The sequence below is a fragment of the Bombus flavifrons genome, chromosome 1, assembly GCF_040668555.2.
Source record: "Bombus flavifrons isolate JBK064 chromosome 1, iyBomFlav1_principal, whole genome shotgun sequence".
NCBI lineage: Eukaryota > Metazoa > Arthropoda > Insecta > Hymenoptera > Apidae > Bombus > Bombus flavifrons.
In genome coordinates this window covers 13,262,398-13,284,022 of record NC_138442.1, presented here as the reverse complement: position 1 = coordinate 13,284,022, position 21,625 = coordinate 13,262,398, and the positions used below count along the sequence as shown (strand labels likewise).

At 47.2% G+C, this 21,625-nt stretch overlaps 1 protein-coding gene across 7 annotated transcripts in view; it reads right to left on the bottom strand.

The window, feature by feature from the left end:
• Positions 1–21,625, bottom strand: part of LOC138187422 (myocardin-related transcription factor A) — a 299,722-nt gene that overhangs the window by 15,193 nt on the left and 262,904 nt on the right. For 2 of the 7 annotated variants that reach the window (XM_069128735.1, XM_069128646.1), the window contains exon 2: positions 16,477–16,945. The exons of the other annotated variants lie outside the window; for them this stretch is intronic. In XM_069128735.1, the coding sequence (XP_068984836.1) occupies positions 16,477–16,567 (91 nt within the window). In that variant the 5' untranslated portion in view covers positions 16,568–16,945. The remainder of the gene's footprint in view (positions 1–16,476; positions 16,946–21,625) is intronic. 7 annotated transcript variants of the gene reach the window in all.

Below are 21,625 nucleotides of genomic sequence, written 5' to 3'. Positions count from 1 at the left end.
GTCTGTATCCCGGAGAAAAATGTCTACCCCATTCGGTTTATTGGTCGCGAGACATAGCCGCACCAGGGGGATCCTTCGCGGTCAGTTTTTTCGTCCATCCACCGCGAATATCTGACTTCGACGTATCCGACTGCGAATAATCCACCGTTTATAATGTCCACTCCTTGCTCATGCCGCGTTTCGACGCTGCGCTCAAGCTATTAGGTACTCTTCAGCAGTTTCTGTTCGAAAAGCGAGGACTTCTTGCTGGATGAATCCTTTCATTTCAATATCATTTTAGTTGAACTAAAATGGAGCGCGAACGAAATGAAATGTACACGGTAACGATTGAAAAATTATTAAAGACGCCGGTGGATGGTTTGGGAAAAAGTAGCGCGGAATTTTTCTCGATAACGTTATTACAGATCTGGTCGCACGATCTGTACGCGTGAATGGAATATTGTGATGGACGAAACGTTAAGGATGAAGACCGACTGGTTTTGGTAGTTGCATTACAAAATCATCATTAGCTTTACGTAATGACTTCTTACGTTTATCTCGCTACGCGTGAATCCTTAAGCGAACAAGTTCTCACTTATTAACCGATCAACAACGACCTTCATGTCCGTGCGCTGAAATTTATGGTCGCGGATGGATAGCAATTAAGGCGTAAGATGTTGGTCAGAAAAAAATTTGCGATAATCCTATCGCCTAATGAGCATTCCTGATCGTATCCTCGCTATCGATCCTGACAATCATGCGTGGAACGCGCGTAACTATGCGCGCGATTGCATATTTCTCCTGGTGGCCGAGAAATTCGCGGATCGGTCATTGTACGCGCGAGCCAACGCATTCTTCGACGTCTGCCTTTCGACTAGGAAATTCGGCCAAAAAATTATCTCGGTGCTTGGAATTCCATGTCACGTGATGCTGGAGACGTACGAATTTTAGTTTCTCCCGTAAGCTTCGTGCACTGAATTGCGAAACATTTCTGATATATTCTAACTTGTATCAAGAAAACGTTCTATAGCGTTTGATTTTAATGTAAAAGATTGTGTATCGACCAGTATTTAACTGTTTATGTCGTAATTGTTTGCGTAAAATTGAACGAGGTTCGCTATAAATAATCGAGTGGATAGGCGATGGATCAACGAAATGGAAAAAGATATACAGAAAACGGGGAACTGGGACGGTCCTGAAAGTATCATGGTCCACAGAAGACAAATGGTAACGACCAAAACGGCTACTAGATGCAAGTGCCAAAATACACAGCGCCAAATACTGAGCCAACGTTTCTTGTATCGTTATATGGGCACAGTTGTTTCTAATTCGGTATCGCGTTTCATCTTCGCCTGGTAGGTGCTCGATGAGAAAGCCAGAGCCGCATATTTGTGTTTGCTTCTCTTAATTAAGTCGCGCGCCGACGTCGAGAATCGTAACAAAGGTAAGAGTTACGACCCGTCGATGGCACGCGGAGCTTCGAAATAAACGAACTTGTTCAACATTATCACGAAGTGAAACCAAGCAACCTCTTCCTTTCGACGATTCTCCAATTATTTAGCGGTGAATTTGAAGTTCGAGCGACGAAGAAAAATTACGAGTAGAAATATAAATATCAGGAAGGAAATATCGTGAAACAGGATAATCGATTTTGTGTTCTCGAGAAACCACGCCCTCGAGGTATAGTCGATGAAATATCGCGGGAGGTCATCGGAAGTCAGAACGCGGTGCGTATGCGACTCCACCGTGAAGATGGACGTTAACGAGCGGATGGACGAGGCGGAGGTGGACAGGCTGGCGAACGATACCCTGAACGAAACGGAACGGGACAGCTCTCCCTCGGTGTCGCGGTGCACGTGCATAGTTGTCCCATGTACCCGGTGGACCGACAGCTCGCGACTCAGCGGCTCGTGGCTTCGGCTGTCAGGGTGGCACGCGGATTCCAGCGATGTTTCGCATTTCTCGGAGATTTCATCGTTGTTCCTTGCGACGGAGAATCGCCACGAACAACGGTACTAAACGTAATCAAGCATTGGCACTCATCTCCACGCGCCACTTTCCGTAAGAAAAATTTCTCGCGAAATGCCCGTCGATGTTTTGGCTGAATGCCAATATAATTCGTGTGGTATCTCGAGTTAACATATTGTACGATTTAATCATCGCATAAATCACTTTTTCTATTATGAAACAAACACTTTACGCGTGATTATAATACGTTAACAGGAATGGAAACACTTATACTTACACTTCTAGCGTCTACTTGTGACATAACGGTTCATTTTTCATCTTGAGCATTCTGTACATACGTTCTGTTCAATGCTTTTGGTTTAATCTATCGGCTTTTAATTATCGTTTCGTTGTAAATGCGCATCGGGAAACAAAGGGAGTCGCTCATTTTTCCAGAATTTCGTGCCAAGAATTGCAGAGATGCTTGGGGTCGCCGTGTTGGTTCGTCGTGTTAATTGCACGGTTTAAGGGGGTTTGAGGTAGCTGCAAGTTACGGGAGCTACACTCTATAAGCATTTACGCAATGCATAGAATGCAAATTCGCTTGCTGCATTCCTGCCAAGTGAATCTACCGATCGCGTTGCTTACGCCTTACGCCTTACTCCCCTACGACGGAGGTGATCGTTCCGGTGGACACTACTGGTATTCATTTTTACATCGATGGCTAGGATCCTAGCGTAAAAAGGAGATGAATGGTAGGAAAAAGGAAAGGGAAGAGAAAATTGTACGTAAATGTTACAACTGTACAAGCGAAATATTCTCATCGTTTAAGTTTGTTCGCTTCGATTAGAATGTTCTACTTAAAATGATCTACACTAAGTTTAGTTTTAGTTTAAACCTGCTTTTCTTAAGTTTTGGTTTAAATATTGTTTATTCGTGAAGTAACGTAAAGAGATCTCAGTCACTCTGCTGAAATAAACAACGGCCAGCAAAATGATGAATATACGTCAATTTCAAAACGTATGAGAATTGAGTTTGCCTAACTGGCAAATTCATCTTTTGCTATTTGCTGATATCAATCATCGCGATGCGATTGGTTAATCTCGAGTGAGAATGGTGGTGTTTTTGAAATTGAAAACTGCAACAACGTCCATGAAAGTTGTTGCAGCCTGAAGCGGTACGTCCAAATAAGTCGCCTCGAACGAGGGAGAAAGATTACGATCATTAACCGCGTCATTACCAGACGTAAATTAGAGTGGTTAAGAGTAATTACGCGCGAGAGAGCCGGCAGATCGCTGACACAGCTGTCGATCGGAATTAAACCTTCTGCCAGGGGAATTAATTCGTGCTGTCGCATAAACTGTATTGCACCCGTTGAAATTCAATGCCCACGAGGCTCGTACGTTCGTTCGTGAAAGGGGCGCCTTTCGATCGCCTCGGGTCCACCTTGCCCGAGTGCAATACGTTTGAAAGATTACTGGCAAATGAGCTTTTATATTTACAACTTGATTCCTCGATACTTGTTCGTTAATTCTCGCCGAGTATCGTATTTTCTAGCTATTTTTTCGTCGATCTGTAACAGATAACCTTTTAATACCTCGAACGAAGATATCATTCGAGGATATAGTTTCCTCGAGTATCAATTTTTTTTTTATATCCTATGGATCGAATGCGATAAATCATCTTGAGAGCTTCTAAAAGCTTATACAAACTAAAGTGTTGTCGTAAGTAGATAGGTTATAAATTGTAAGGCGGATCATCAGATTTCATTCGTGTAGCGGAAGAACGACTCACTTTTTGAAACCATTCAGAGGTGTAAGTTCTGAAGACTTCGTTGTCGCCAGGTTTACGATCTTCCATCGTATGCTCGTTTTACGACGGGATACAGCACGAGATAAATCAAACCGGCAGGAATCCTAAGCACGGCGTTAAAGTGTTAAGGAGTTCCAGAAGAGGCGAGATTTCTCCCGACGATCCCATAAATATCGTGGTTTTGCGCCACTTTGACCCCGATTTTCGCCGGTAGTCCTCCAACGATTAATCTTACAAATTGCCGCCACGCTTCTCGCGGCTTCACGCCGGAACCGTGAAAAGGGAATTGACTGCATGACCAGCGACAGTTTTACGGGTCATCGGAGGGGCCAGCCCTGATGGAGGAGGAACGCGAACACTCGCAGGAACTCGTAGGGAAAAAATACTTTGCGCGTTGGGAAAGCTGGCGCGCAGCAGATTTAGTGGTTCGATAAATCGCTTGTGTGACAAGTGACGGATTTTAAAGGCTCTTGGGCCACATTGTAGCGCGTTGCTTACAGATTTATTCGATGGTCGATGGCCACACGGCGAATTATTCTCTGGTGTGTAATTTAAAAGATGTGCATTAATCACGATTTCATAACGTGCTATTTTGCGTTTACGTCGAAGTCATTAAGAGGTCGACGCGAAGAAGAAAATCATTGAAGAAAAGGCGGATGAGACGACAGATGAATTTAGTGGTGTGAAATTTCTAATTTTAAAGCTTGACTTTTCAATCAGAAGAGTTACACAGGAGAATAGTACAATTGGAAATTATTATGCGTCTTATCGAAGGAGGTTACGCGTCTCGAGACAGCATGACGGAAGTCGGGCGGCCATCGAGGATACGAAAAGAGGAGCACGTGAGCGGCATAAGATACGCATAAGTTGGCCAGAATCGCGGGGGTGATCCAATAATACGGCAGCTTTGGGTATAAATAAAGCCACTAGGCCCGGAGATCACGGCACAGAACTCTTGTCCCTTCTCTCGACATAGTTTCTTCTATCCACCGTTTCTCGTCCTTTCGCATTTCACAGTTCTTCCTCATCTGTCTCCACTCGTTGTCGCGTTTCGACTATTCCTAGCCGTAAAATAGACCATGCTCGTTTACCAGTGCGCCTCGACAGAAGACGATTTAGAGAGCCGACTTAGTTCCGTCTCCAGAGATTATTCGAAACAGGAAATGTCCCAATCCTCTACGCGCTATTCATCGAACAGATCTTAAACAATTATATTTCTTAACGTCTTTCTTCTTAAACTTGTCCTTTTCTAAAATAAAAATTTCGACGTTATTCGTCTTGTTCCATCTGTTTTCAAAATATATAAAAAAAAAAATAAACGTCCAGAGTTTGCCAAAGGACCATAAAGCGACCAATTAATCGTTCGAACGACAAAGCTCTGAGTGTTTTGTCTCACGGTCGTCTCAATGGCGAAGTGGATTTTTTTTCTCACACCACAAGTCGCGAATAAACCACGCGAAAGCAATCTATTTCCAAATCCAAAGAGCGTCGGAATGAATTTGACTAGATGTTTTTTCAAAAGCCTCGTTTCCTCCTAAGCCGTTCGTTAAATCGGCCGTATCTCGATGCGTCGCAAAACAAAAATAATTCTTCGGGAGAATGCAGGAGAATCGTTCGAGCGAGTTTTGATTTATTCGCCGCCGGTAACGAACGCCCTGTTTTCTTAGACAACCAGCAGCCGCGTAAAAAGAAGGATGGCTATAATCGAATAACTTTAAGATCTAAAAAAAGCAAAGAGAGAAATAAGAAATAATTTCCAAGCACGCGCGCTCACGCCCGAGGAAGTTTCCCGATGAAGTCACAAGCGTAGCGAGAAAAAATGAGACGCCTCCGAAGAAATTGACTGCTCGAGCCTGCTCTCCTCTAACCCACGGACGGAATATGATTTATGCGGCTATGAGGGACGAGAATAAAAACAGAGACGTTTGTTTAGAAAATAATCGCCTCGTCGAATGGTATCCCGCGCACGCGCGTCGGAACAGGTGAACGCTTTTGAAGCCAATTACGCATATCCCTTGTTTTTCTAAGCCACGATTAATCGAGCCGACACCAGACAGCTACACCACCGTAACGTATCAGAGGTACAAGCCAACGTACAAGGCAAGTATCAACGCACGACGTAACGAACGTCGTTGTACACGGTGATTTCGAATACTTTCACGTGTTTCGAAATTGCAAAAAATACGCTGCCTGATAAAACGATAAATACTTCGTTTGGAGAAAGTTCCACGAATCGTTGTATCGAGAACGGTTTAGCGTCACGAGTAGACTAATTAAAATTCGAGGCGACGCGTCGCGAATTTATCGGTGGCCGGCTGAATTTTTCAGCGACGCATTTCCCGCCATTGTCTGAGGCCGGTTGGACGCACAGCTGGCTGGAGAACGCGCGCACGTGCTTGCGTCAAACATCAACCGAGTTGTTGGTTTCTGTGCGCAATAAAAAGTTCGAGTAGAAAATTCAGTTAAATTCGAAAGGCAACTCTGATATTTCCGAATATCGATAATTTATCCTCAGGTTGAAAACCAAACTCCAGGAAACCATCGCAGACACGTCTGGATATTCCAAAACGTCTCAGCGTTTATTCATCGCTTTTCATTTCACTATCGCGTACAACCTTCATCCGTTGAACGGTATCAAGGAAGAGACGTCTCCCTTACGAACGATAATAAATAACACGGTACTGCAGCCGGTTATGCTCAACCGTTTCACCGTCGGCTATCTGAATCGATGGCACGAGAATTGATGATGCTTCGAAGACACCGAGTTTGCTCGACTTCCCCGTACTTCTCCTATAATAGATCGTTCTTCCTGCGAATCCTCAATAACCATGACTCTACTACAACTCTGAAAGAAACAATAGCAAACAATCGCAAACCATACGGCGAAACCGTAATTCGCGGTAATCTCGGGAAAACACATTCCCAGGTCAAAAACAAGCTATAGCGGCCGTAAATCATCTTTCAGAGGGGAATCTTCTTATCTGAAACGAGTCCTCGCGAGGACACCCAGCCACCAATCAAATTCTTCAGGGATAAACGTTCCTCGATGCGTGTTTTACAACAATGTACGACCCTTTCGACGTTCCTTTTCCCTTCGTGCGATAACGCGGTTGCGCTTTGAGTGGCGATCAATCTTATCGTCATTCGTCGACATAAGGTTACGATTACAGGGGATGTGTGTTCCGAGGAATGAAACATCTGAAGACCGAAATACGTGCATTCATAATTTAGGACAGACGTCCATCGTAATCATAGATTAATCAGGACGACTCTGATAAACAAAGTGAATCGCGCAACTATCGATCGTCGCCAATTCCTCGCGAGATAGCAGTGTGCACGATCGCGAGAGCGTGAATCGCTTTTATAGGCGAGCTGCACACAACGATATAACCTTGTGTACATTAGCGGTACGCGAGCTTTAACACGGCGTTAGCACGCTCCGCCTACTGGATACGCCTTCTAATCGATGTACGCACTTGTCTTTCGTAACGCTTCTCCTTCTGCCTGGTCTCGCCAGCTTGGCGAATTCCTTCGCGTTTCTTTCCCCGGTGCACCAGGGAAACTCTCATACCGTTTCACCATCCACGGTTTTTTTGTCGTCGCGTTCCACCCTGGTGGCCCAGGCCCGTGAGCTAAATGGGAAGCGTTTATACCTTACGCGAACGGCCCGAGGAAATGCTTCGACTCTGGTGATTCCGTACTGGAGGGTAGATTCGGCGATTATATGTATATATACCTTCTTTCTCGTTTTTCAGTACGTAGAACTTGACAAACCGAGTTTATAGCGATTCAGGTCTTAAGTTGCATTACTCGGTTCTGTAGATTTTAATCGAAAAACTTCGTTAGCATATGTGCATGTACCGCGAATTATTGAAAAAACGCACAGAGATATGTAAATATTTCTATGCGTTTTATAACGTTGAATGTTACACAACTGTGTTTCCTTCGTTTCGGTAGATACACGTTAATCGAGCCTTTTCGTAGGAAGCATCTCTCTTTAACCTAGGAAACGGCCTGCAACTTGGAATATTGCGAGACTCGTTCGTTCTCTGTTCGCTGGTTACGAATGTTACGAGCGACCCACGCAAAAACCGAGACACTCTTACCGCGCTGGACTAGGAAAAACAAGATTTCGTCGAACGAGTGGCTGTCGGAAAAGTATCAATTCTCGTGCCATAAATGCGTCACCCTGAACGAAATTGTCACAACGATGAAGGGTTAATTAAACGTGGCATTGCACGTCGCGGACGCGTGTGTCTCTTCGAAAGAAGTAGGGAAGGAGGGGGGCAGGGAAGGAGGCGTGAAGTTGGACGATCGCAAAACATCGCGACTTCCTGCGAAGAAAAGAGGCAAAAAACGCACTGGTCGAAACCGTGCGCGAAAGAAGCAGGAATGAAGCGTAAGAAGAAGAAGAAGAAGAAGACGACGACGACGACGAAGAAGAAGAAGTGGCAACGACAGCGGTCGAGTGGAAAGCAACGAGTGGTCTGGCAATAGGTGCGTGGCAGGAACGGGGCAAAGGGAGAGGAGGAGGAGGACACCCGCCGATTGATATAACGCTACGATTTGCGTAATATACGCTCACTCGTAAAGCTCCCGGTGATTTATCCCGGTAAATAAATAGATTTCGGTGTTGTTAACCCCGTTTCCAGTGGGAAGAGGATAGGCACAGCCGAGGATCAGCCATCGGACACACGAACTCGTGTGTTACTCTGTCTCGTGTGGTGGCGTGCAGCCGCGTTCGGCATGCGTCGCGTCCGATATACATACGTGCGTGCACGCACGCGTGTGGTGCAACGTCCTGTGGGTCGTCGGAGGAGCGGAAAGAAACCGAGGCGAGGGATTAAAAATACTGGAGGAGGCTGCGCGAGAGTGCGTGCAACCAAGGAAAAAGGTTCTGGAGTAGAGAGACAGAGAAAGTCGATGCATCGGAGAAAGAAAAAACGAAGAGCGAAGGAAGAAAAAGAAAGGATATACCGAGGGATCGTGATATTTCAGAATTTCGGGGAGAATTTACGAGCGGCAGACGCCGCTGCGATGACTCGTACGACGAGCATGGATTCTCGAAAATGGCGCGCCACTGGTGGGATCATTGGGTGCTCTTGATCCGACACCCTTAATTGCCCCATGGTGGAACAACGGATTAAGACGTCGCACTTTTTCCAGAAGTACGCAAGCACGCAGACGATGGCCGGCTGACGTTTATGCGTCCGTTTACAAATGATCGCCGGTAATTGGTCGCTTTGTAGCCACTGCTTTCCGAGAGTTTAATGCGTCGCGCGTGAGCGACGTTGTAACGTAAAATTTCGGTCGAACCAGGTTAAAACGTAATTTCTTCGCAAGCTGTCGCTGTCTTTTATTAGATACTCGTTGCGGAAAGCTACGGTTCAATGTCCGTGTATCTGGTTCCTCGAATTCTTTTCCGCTCGTCGATGTAAAAAATGGGACGATAAACACGTTCTAATTCTATCGCGATGTCAACCAAATTGCTAACATCGTCACCCACGAAGAATTCGTTCGACGCTCGCAACCAATGGCTTATGAACGACCGATCTTAATGCCCCATTAAATCGAAATAACGATCCGCTTCGTGGGATGTTCGTGGAGGATCGTCTAAGCGAGTCCGAATAATCTCTGGTAGACAGAGCAAACTCTGGTTACCTGTGTTATGGTAATTACTACATGTGTAAACCGGTCGACGCCGGTGTTCGGCTCATTGGCATTGTTTCAAACGTATTGTCGTTAGTTTACTATCGTGCCGGTAAATCAACGTTTTTACGCAGCACGCACCTGCCATTAACGTGCCGACGTGTTCGTGTGTTCATGCATACGGGGCTGTTCACGGGCGAAAGTTGGCCTGAACGCATATTAATCGACGAGTCACGCGAAACGAATCGACGGAAAGCGTCTCGTGTAGCTATATGTTACGCGGGACGCGAACAAATGCTGGCTTGCGAGCCAGCCAGACGTTTTCACTTTGGTAATTAGCCGATTATCTTTCTCGAATACCGCAAGACCTCTTCCGCCTGCTGCTTTTTCGTAACCGTTAAATCGTTGCGTTCCACCTAGGTAGTTTGCAGTTTCCACCCGGGGAACGAAAGATTCCATTGATACGCGGCGTCAATGCCAGCAACTGTCACATTCGTGTATAGCGAACGAAGTACGAATATTCCAGAATGGCCGATGTTTTCCAAGCGTGTCCGGGCATCGAAAATAACCCCCAAGGTTCGGAGTGTCTCGGTTGCGTTTGATTCTCGAACACGACCGCGCGCACCGCTTAATGAGGCGTTTTATTCTTAGAGCGAACATCGAGTTGGAAAAACACCGTAAAAACGACAGGTATATTATAGGGGAAACACAATACGGACGCTAAAATATACGCGCGATCAGAGGCGACGAAAACCGAGTTTACGTTTTTATCCTTCACCCTACACGAGTGAATCATCTCTGTGAAAATGGGAACGATGCTGTTTACTTCGATCGGGATTTTGGCATTAAGACGATTGCGATTGCGCGTGATTCTTCTCGTTGCGTATCGTCTCTGAATCATCGTTGTGAAAAAAAACCCAAAGAAGTTTTCGGTTTATGCAACTTGCGGTAACGCGAAACGCAGTCGAGTGGTTCCTTTAATTGTACAGAAAGGCTTCCATCGAAGCTGAGGAAAACACGCTTCATAAAAGCGCCTTTGTATGCATCCCGTACACCCACGTGCCTACTTAACCTCGCTCTCTTCTCCTCTTCTCCGTAGCTCGTACAGCAACAACGTGGATGCTGGCTGCCATCCCTCCAGGTGAAACTGTTTCCTGTGTCGCAAGCCGCGTCTCTCGCTTCAGAAGCGTCTCTCCTCACGTTCCCGCCGCATCGTTTTTCTTTCTTCTTCTTTCATTTTGTCTTCTTTCTGTTATCTCTGTTGACTCTCGTCAGCCTCTTCGGCGTCTCCACCAAGAATACACAACTTACGCATATTGTATTTTCCAATGAATCGTCGTACTTCCCGCCTCTTCTACTTCTTGCCTTCTTCTGTTATCGCGCAATTTCTATTTTGCCTTCGTTTTCCCTTCTCCTTTCCTCTTAGCTTTTCGTCAGAAATCCGGGTGCAACGCAACATCACAAACATTTCGCGAAGCCAAAATCCCGCAGTTGGACGTTAATTACGCAGTTTTATCGCGTCCAGGCCGTTTTCCCTTGCGACACACGCGAAGAAACGATTTCTCTCGCCTCTTCCCTGTCGGCTGTTCCCTCCTTCTCGTCCTTCTCTCCGTTCCACGATCCCTCTGCCCCGCGTCCTCGCATCTCCTCGTCTTCTTTCTCTCGCAGCGCGGTAATATATCTGGCCAGCGTGGGCGGCCCACGTGGGTTTGACAGCTAAGCCCACGGAAACTGGTTACACCCACAAGCGCGCAGGTCGCGCCGCATCGGGAAGAGGCACACGCCAGGTAGGCGCGTTCGCCGCGTCGTCGCTGACACGGCCGATCTTCCCTTGCTGCGGACACGTGGCATCCAGCCCCACCGCGACATCGTTTTAACAAGTTTGAGCTTTATAGGCAGTCGCTGATTTATAGGTTTTTTCTTTCTATCTTCTCTTTCTTGGTCTCTGTAGCGATAAGTCAACTTCTATTCTAATAAAATAGGTGTGGAGAACAAGTCTCAAGGAGTCGATATATCGATATCTTTCGAAGGGGTACTAGGTATTCTGAACCGTCGATTTCTATCGAATGACAGGAGTTTTCTCCGGAATGCTTCAGTGTTCAGTTTGACGTTCGTCGTCTTTTTTCACTGAACGCTGGTGCTCGCGTATTACGCGTAATGTCGTAGTAAACGTAGCGTCTCGTCGACGTTCCACTCGACTTTATAACGCTTTGTATATCTTTGCAACGATACAGCCGTTTTTACAACGATCTTCGTCTCTTCGAGAAATTTTTCTCGGAAAAATCAAATAATTGTATAAATTGATAATCGATTTTTGCAGTGATGTCTGAAATTCGACAGACGATAAGAACCCGATTTCCACGGTGAATCGAGACAATGTAAAAGCAAGGCGTCGGCACGAAAACGACACCCGGCCGGTCAGTGTTGCGCGACCGGGATAGAAAAACGGCGTTGGCAGTGAGCCGCGTGGGCAAGCTGGCGTGTCTAATAAACATAAAGGAGGCAGACTCCGTCGTTACCCGCGTTTCCTTTTTTTTTCCTTCGCCCCTCTCCGTCTCTTTTCCACTCTCTCTCTCTCTCTCTCTCTCTCTTTCTTTCTCTCTCTAGTGTTTTCTTCGACCGGCAGTTTCGACTGTCTCCGCCCCGGTGGCCGCACCTCGTCTCTCGTCCATCGTGCCACCGCGTCGAGCACACCTTCGCGGACAATTAATTTACCTCACGGCGTAGCCCGGAGTCTCGCGAGCTTACAGGCGTAGTTTGCGGCCGGCCGTCCAGAAATGGAGTTGGTTTCGCCGGTTAAGATACGATCGTATACGTACGAGCCACACATCCTCGCCGGTAGCGTTGAGAAAAACGCCATAACTTCGAGTCGTATATGGCGGCAATGCACAGGTGCATGCCACCGTGCATCTACCCCCCTCTGGGTCCCACTCCCTTCACCACCGTCACCACCACCGCCGTCGGCCACAGCCATCCACAACAGGCACCCCTTCTTCGTGGACCCTTTTCCTCTTCTCCTCGACCCCGTCGTCGCGAGTCGACTCGATCGAACGTGCGCGTAGAATGTCAATTGTTCCTCTCTGCCCTCTCTCTTTCTCTCCCCCTCCCTCCCAGCTGTTCGACGCCCCCCGTTGCTTATTTTCTTCGCTTCTTTCCCGTCTGTTTTTCGCGCGATCCGGCTCTCTGTTTCTCTCGTAGAGAACTCCCGTTCGCGGTGACGGGTGTCTCTCGATCACCGCCGTCTCTCTTTTCCAACTGATCGGACATCGTAGGAAGGCTGAGACGGTTTGGGAGTGAACGGCGAAAATGGTGAAAAACGGAGCGGTGTTAGCGAGTTTGTCGGATTCAGCAGGCTCGAAGGACGCGAGGTCTGTCCGCGTAACAGTCATGGGAATGGGAGTTGTTGCCTTCTCACTCTGATATCAAATTCACGTCGATGCTTCTTTCGTCTTTCATTTCTGGCGAAATTCTTATCGTAGAACGTTGGAAATAATTATCTTACGGCTGATCGTACGTAACGCATATCGTACGGTTTTTCTCCGAATTGATAATTTCTACTAATTCTGCCGAACGCGATCTTGGATTATTTGTATTTATCTTGTCGTTCCTCTCGCCTGCAACGCCTCGATTGCTATACTTCGACACAGAGCCATCGCGAACATTCTCCATGTCCCTCGAATCTCTTAGTTTCTCTCTTTTGTCGGAGACCCGGTTGGCGGTGGATATCGCGAATCCGGTGTTCCTTGCCGCTCGCTCGACGTCCTTTACCCCTTCTATTATCCTCTCTCCCTCGCGAGTCGGGGCCGGTGCCATTGCTCGGTTGCCAAAGACGAGTGGTAACGAGCCGGTAAAAAATAATTAGTATGTCCGTCGACTCGGTGCTTCTAGAAATAGACCGGTCCGCATAATCATCCGCCGATTCCGAGACCGCTTTGGAAACCTGCCGGCGGCTTTGCGAGCTCTCGAGGTGATACCACACGCCGCGGCCTCGTCGATGTGTAGACCAGCGCACACGCGAGCGCCAACTCGAACGCGGTTGTCGACTACGCGAGGGAATTCGCGAGATAAGACCGCGTAACACCGGTGATGCTGGGACGCGAGCTCGTTATATCACGCGTTGCGGTCTACGCGACACCCAGCTGACGTTTATTAGCCGACCATTGAGATAATGATCTCTTATTAGCCGAGAAATCGAGCGGATCGACGGTAGGATTCACGAACGTGACGACTCTTCCACCTCTAAGGGAAGTATCCCTTTTTCCTGAAGTTTATTTGTACTCGTTCTCCTGCGGCGTTGATGTTTGAACGAGAGGTAAGTTGAAACGACGTGCCGACACGCTGTCGAATGAGTATAATAATGGTAATAATTATGGCGTCTTCATTGTGCGGGATGCGAGATGGGTAGTTCGAGAGAGGAGTCGCTAGTACAAACACGCCGCGTGAGGTCCGAGCAATTACTTTCCATTTGTTTTTCTCATCAACGTCGGCTACCGACGTGCAGTTTCTTCGTCGACGGATACGGATATATTCGATCCTGTTATCGTTGGATACATGGACGCGTCCATACGAAGATCAACAACCATCCACTCAAGAAATAAGTTCGAACATCGAACGAGACAACTTGTACGATTCGAACTTATAGAATCTCACCCTTTTAGTCAGACACGACGTTACAAGGTCGACGGTATAACGTGGTCGAGGAAAGAAACACCGGGGAGGTTGTCGAAAGGAGCGGACGATCCGCGGACAAGCGGCTTCGTCGCGAGGCAAGAAGGTGGAACGCGAGAGGCAACGAAAGACGCGCGCGTGTCGTGTAGACGGCGACTCGGCTTCTCTCTTTCTACCGTTCAGCTTTCTCTCCGGTTCGCTCGCGCTCGCGGCACGCGGTGAGAGCTGAATTTATGAATGAACGAGCGAAGGGCGAGCGTGGGCGAGCCCACGCGCTTTATCATAATCGGAACCTCCGGCCTAGTCACGCCTGCCATAACTGCCTAGGCATAGAGCAAGGTTGCTGGTGAGGTGCTCGCGTGCTCCTAACGCTTCCAGCCGATGCGATGGATGAATGAAATCGCGACCCATTCACCGGGTTATGCGATTGCGAAATCACCCTTTCTCGGTGGAGCGCGCCTCTGGTCTTTGGTATTCTAATTTATTCCAAAGTTCGAAGTGTGGCTTCGTGATCGAGGGTCGAGCAACGCGACGCGTGTCGTCGTCTGATACGCTTCACGTTAGTTTGGAGTTCGGACGTTTCTGTCGAGTTCTCCCACTCCAGAGACGTGGCTCGTGCTCTTCTTCAACTCGTTTCACAGCTAATGTAATTGCGATAGACGCGAGGAAGCGCTGGTGAATGAACGAAGGGCACGCGTGGGCCGTGACAACCTACGATGCGCTTCGTTGATGAAATCGGCGCTACCGATCCGGCTATTGCGACGCAGTTTTCTTCGGAATCGTGTCATCCACGTCAAGTCGTCGACTATTCATATTTCTCGCACGAGATACTACAATGAATGACCCTTTTACAAACCGGAACGTCGTGTTTCTCAATGACATTTCATGAACAACTGGTTAAAAATCGTTAGATCGAAACGTTGTCCGTGTCCTCCAGTGCCTCTTAACTGTGTCATACGGGACGATCGAATCAGCGAATATTCAGAGTGGAAGATGCAGAAAGCAACAAAATTGCATCACACTCGATCGATCCGAAACTGCATAAAAGCACGACATTTGAATATTCACGTAGGTGTTCGGTGATTTACGCACGGACGAGTCTAATTTTACGTCGAAGGTCGGGCCGCCATCTTTCAATTGCGCCGACGAGATAATCGCTTGCGATACGTCGCGAAATCACCCTCCTCTTTGAGGATGCGTTTGCAAACGAACCTGCTCTTCGATCTAACGTGTCAGATTCTCGTGGAAGAAGAGTCGAAACTACAAACTGGAAGGAAAACCGTGGAGCGAAGATTCCTAATTATCAACAACAGATCCTATTCCGCGGATTTTCTTCGTCGAGGAACTTGGAGATGACGGCTGAACGCGAGGAGAATGAATAATCCATGGGGCACGCTTCGGGACAATGTACGCATCCTACACAGGAATTTCAGGTGTTTCGACTAACGAGCGATTTGCATGAAACAACGAGGACGCCCGGCCACAGGGAACCGGAGCGAACCAGTTTCGGATCGGTCTGGAATACATTCGTAACTCTTTAAACGCGCGTAATCCGACAGGCTCGATCTCGCGCGAAATCCTTCTTTGTTTCTCGTTCCTCATTCTCGAACGAAAATACTCTAATTATGGTTTGAAACGGCCACGTTACTTCTCTGTCTCGAGACGTTTCATTACCAACTCACTTCGGCTACGTTCGTTGGCATCTCGTAATTACACCGGTCACCATGCGCTCGATACCATCTTGTCCGGTTTAACCAGGAACTTTGACGCGATGCAGCGAAATTGCACACAGCACTCGGAGGAAATCTATGCGAAACGAATTCAATGTTCCACGAACGGTAGAAGTTACCATTAAATTGTATAGTATGTAACGTTAATACGAAGAGATACGTAGATAACAATTCCGCGTCGATGATCTAAGAACGTTTATGAGTAGTTTCTCAGAGTTAATCTGCAGCGGAACGTTTATACTACTAATTCATGACTTATTTCCGTGACGTTCTCTATTCACCGTGAATTGTAGCTTTTTTGCCAGGACGTTGTACTGATTTTCCCCGGTTTCCCGCGAACGTACCGGGACTCATGGGGAGCAACGCGTTCCGAGGAACGCATCTATCGCCACCAATTATCGCAACCACCGACAGGTGGATGGGATTGCAACGCGGAAAGACAACGGTCGGGTAGAAAAAAAGTGGCGAGCGTTTCCTTCGTTGCGGGAGTTGTGCGAAACGTTCTGTCAGTCAACAGTTTAATTCTTTCGCTACCCCGTATGAAATTTCTCGTGGAATGTTAAGATTCGACGTCTGTTTTCGCGTTGGGTTTTAAAAGTGGAAACTTTTACGATCATATAAGAATAACGTAATAAACATAATACCTATTTCTTTCTTTCTATTTTAAAGAAAAAATCTAGTGGAACGTTACCTTTGTCGCGCTTGATGCGTCTGCAAATGGCACACATGCGACGCACGCAATGTTGCCTCTCGAGCTTCTGCTCCGTGTCCAAGGTAACCATGATTGATGGGTATTTTTTAATAAATAAACTCTTTCTTCTTTCTGTCCTATACGTACGAATATATACTACGCGCACGCGCGCGCGCGCGTGTGTATGTTTATATTACTATGCTTTCGAAATTTCACTGATAAGTCTTCTGGTCATCGAGGCGCGATCGTTGGTTTATGTTTCCTTCGACTTAGCACTGTCACAGACCGGAATCTTCGTACCAATAATTCCAACACTCGACGAGCACTAAGTTTCACATATTATCACAACTGATCTGATTATCCACGGACACTGACTAGATAGAATCCTTTTGTCTCGGTAACGATGTCGCTGACGGAAATTCACATGGCTTCTCGTCACTATACTTGACGCTCCAATAGTTGGCGGTTCCTGTAAGCATCGACTTTGAAAATCGATTCCCCCGACGAGACGAGTCTCGTCGACGATCGACACTTTTTGTCCGAGTACTGCTGTTATTTCGAAATCCTCAAACACTGGGTATAAAAATGTTACACGGATTAAACTTGCAAATAATTTTCTTCGGGGATTTTAAATTCGCAGTACTCGGCGGACCGTAATCTACTCTTTTCTTCGTCTTCGTCGTTGCCTCTACTGGAATGCTTGTCCCTCGATACTTTTACGAAGTGCGTGTGCACGCGGTTACATTTTTAAACGCCGGTCGCTTAATTAATCGTCAACATTTAAACAATCGGTCGTTGTGATATAACACTTTCTCCCGGCTTCCTCTTAATTGCAGCGCGACGTGGCGTTCGGTTTGAATTTCACGCGCGTTTTCTCTTCGCCCGTTGCGCGCACGTACACGAGAATTGATTTCACCTCTGTATCTCTGGTTATCCGCGCGACTGTCGCGTTTCGCGCGATCCTTTCGACTAAGCGGTTCGCTAATAACTACGCCTAATCGACGCGGTGATGACGAATCGCGTCGCGTAAGCTCGCTCACCGCGCGAACAATAAAATTGCGGTGGATCGAGTAGGCTCCGCCCATTAAACAGAAATTACTACCTATAATTTGATATGTGACAGCTACGGAATCAAAGTTAATCGACTGGGGACAGAAACGATTGAAAAATCGTTTTCCCAGTCGATGACATACCCTGACATGACTTGTCACAGTCAACTACGAACGAGCAAAGAAAAACGAGAAGGATGAAAGAGCGAAATACCCGAGAGACGATTAGGAAAGACAGGCGTGGTAGCGTTTCGGTCCATCGAAATCTTTCCGTCTCATCCATCCCGTGAAGCGTCCTTGGCTCGCATTCTCGACCTCGCTACCACGGTCCAAGTGGTCACGGCTAATTAAGCTTAATTCAATTTAATTAATCCCCGATCTCTGGCCCTTGGTCTGCGCGCGGGCAATTAGCGATGGGCAAGAATCAGCTGGCCTAATCGTCTCAAATTAATAGAGTTCAGGGTGGCAGCTCCGTTTCTTCTTTTTCTTTTTGCCTCCGCTCTTGTTCGTTTGTCTTCTCGTTTTTTCATCTTTCTTTTTCCATCTGGTTTCTGGCTCGGGTCAGTTGGACGCGTGGGCGGCGTTTCGCCGCTGCACACCGCGAAATTACGGTGAATTATCGACGGGCCGGGAAACGGCTGGTTGGAGGCGCTTCGTGGAACTTTCGAAAACGTGAGAGATACGCTTGCCCGGCGGCTGCCTATTCAGAAAAATCATGGGGAGTGAAAGCAAGGTAAAAAATGTCGGCACTCGCATGGAAAATCCTCGCGGTGCTTTCCTCGCGAATCACTGACTTCACCATGTTTATGCGAAATTTTGGTCGAAAATCGATCAATCTTGAAAACGTTATATCGAAGAAGCTATCGTATAATTAAGTCGGTAATTTACGAGAACGATAAACGTTACCATTAAGATAAAATACGACTAGAACTTGCCACCTTGAAGTATCGCGTTTATAGTCAGAGCTCGACGACAATCAATTATCCTATATGGAAAACGTAAACAGTCCCTACCTCGTAGATGCTCGTGTAAGACATTACGCGCTATTACCAACGAATCGATTTATCAGTCTCGCACATAATTAACACCTTATATTTCTCGAAACGTATTCAATGTCCCTACGACATCTATGCGAACATAATTTCAACTATAAAAGTAAATTGCGAATAAAAAGAAGGAAAGTTAATTCACTCTTTCTTGGTCGATTAACACCCGACGCGGTGTCCGGAGACATCCATGCCAGCAAAGCGATGCGCCACGCGGCGCGCAATCGCAGTATGCGTGCGGCAGTAGTGGCGGCGACGGCGAAGACGTGACAAAAGTTTCGCCACCGGACGTTGCTTTTCGTCGACAGGGCTTAATAACCATCATCGGGAGAGTATTAAAACGCGGAGCGCACGAGAAGGCTGAAAGCGACAGTGAAAGTTGACAAAACACACTGGAACGTTCTCGACGTGCGTTCGCCGCGCACCCACGCACCGACGTTTAATTAACACCGAAATTATTGAAGCCTGAGCGCGATCACGCGGAGATACGAGCGGTCACGCGCACTAAATAAGCGCCCACGTAATCACGCGATTTTCTTCCCCTCTCCCCGAATATTATGTACATTTTTAATTATCCGAGAGCTTCGTCGTCGCCCACCAGAGTCGCATATTTTCGCGTTTACGTTCGATCGTTCGTCGTCTTTATGCGAATTCTACATCAAAGGTTTCGTAACTTTTTGCAAGATCTGTCGACGTTTCATGTTTACCTATTTCGACGAATTTTGATTTGCAGTTTGTTGTCGCGTGCACCCACGAGGCGCTCGAATATTTTATGCCATTTGTATGTTAATAATTTCGAAAGTTTTCCATAATCTCTGGTTTATTTCATCGATTTCGTGTTCTACAGCACCGAAAACGACGATGTATTCGCTTCCTACACTAATTGATACGTAATATCAGCTTCTTGATGCCTTGTTTCCTCCAGACTCAGCCTATTATCGCAACAATTTCCCAACGTATACTTAGCACGATCCGATTCCACGTTTCTCCCAATTCGCAGCCGCAGCTCTACGGTCGCGTTAACGTTCCCTTAAAGTATCAGTTTGCGCGTATTACCGCGGCCAGCGCGCTATTAACCAACATTATCGCGTTATCGCGGTCGATTACGCAATGCCAATCACTTCTACCAGATTACTGGTGCCGTGGATCGAGCGTGCGCCACGTGATTACCGTAATCACTGTTATAACCCCGGGATGGAGGATCGAGAACGGGACACTGGCGTATACGTTCGTTCGTTAACGCACGATCGCGACACGGCGAATCGTTTCGTCTCGATTTTCAACCTACTTATCACGATATTCAACCGGACATCGTTATTAACCGGCGGCTCGGCAATCCGATCCATTAATCCGCGACGCTTTTCTGCCGTTTACCTCGCCTCGTTTAATTAACCGTAGCCGGGTTAATAACGCAATTTGTTACTTTAATGACTTATCGAGTTACGACATTAACACACTGCACACTATTAGCGTTATAATCATCTCGAGGGCTGAGGTAGATTCTCGCTCAAAGAATCTTACCTATCGACTCCTCCCCTTTCCGATATTCATACGACCAAGGAAAATTAACGCAGGTTGCATGATTTTAAGAATCTGTATGTTCAGAATTATGCGAACGTGACGCGGATCTTTCAAGTATAAATAAAAAATTCTTGTTTAATCCGTTATAACGTTGTGATATAAAATTGGATAAACATTGGAAATTATAGAAACAAGGGTTTCATATAAAATGACGTAAACGATAACGACGTTCGCTTAGAAATCGACATTATCGAGGCAGATCGCGCTCGAGCCTGATAAAAGCGGCTCGTCAGCCGAATTTCTCGAGAAAAAGTAAAGGGGGTTGCGAAAGAGAAATCGGACGGCGGACCCTCCTGATGTCGGAGAGGAATCGCTTGGCCCCTCCCACGAGGTTCCCTGGCGGCTGCCTCGGCCTCGACACGCATTTCCAAAGACTCTTTTCATCGTCACGGACCCATCAGCCCCCGAGTACCGTCGATTCTTATCTGATCGTGCCGATCTTCTCATGATCTTTCACTACGGCTCTCGCGTACGAATTTATTCTCGCGGCTCCTCGAAACGTTGTTGGACCGGTGCTGGATACGAAACGCTTCCAACGACCGTTCTCGATACCTCTCCGATCGGACGCTATCGCTCGATTCCTATGCGACGTGCGTTTCGATCTTATCGGCCGACAACTGACAATCAAGGATTCACGATTTCACGAAAGTGGCCGAGTGAAACGCGCTGCTAACAACGACTCAATAAAGTCGCGTCGAGAACTCCGTGAAGTACGACGAATTTTTGGAACAGCGATTCATAGGAAATCAAACTGAAGAACGTCGTTCAAAGATCGATCGCGGTTGAACCACCTGTCCGAGAAAATCATCGCGACCGGTGAAAGCGAATCGGCTAAACCAAAATGCTCACTGTCTTCGGCAACCAACACGAGTTTTCAACGAAACCGGATCCAGCTCATCGAGCGAATATTCCAGTCGTTGAAACACTGACAGGTCTCGCTACTTCGAGTACGTCTCCAAAGAGAAAAGAGTTACTTTATAAGCTGGGTACCGATACATTCTAGCAAACACTACCGGGACAGCTGAGGCTCGACATCGTTAAACGTTGGAGAAGTCGAGTGGAAGGCAAATCGTGACAAAAACTTAGTCCCATCGAGAGACATCGTTAACGATGTCCAGCCAATTAAACGAGCTGCCGCGAACGCGTAACTCCCGAAAGCCGGGCGGCAAAGGATTAAAAGCCCCCTGCCGGTGGACGAGGAAATCGGAAGGACGATCAGAAAGTTAAAACTGGTGGTGGCACGGCCGAGTCATAAGGACGAACGTGTTTGCGAAACGAGGTAGATCGATTCCGATCACGATTCAATTAATATCAGACGTGGTGCGACGGACCGCTGGTTGATTTAATTATCAGATTCTGGCTGACCGATAGGAATCGCTTCATTAAGGCCAGCGATCCGCGGGGAAAGAACCGCCCGGATGCATAAGCCACGTGTTCGATCTTCGTCCTCGCGGCCCTCCCCTCGTCATCGGT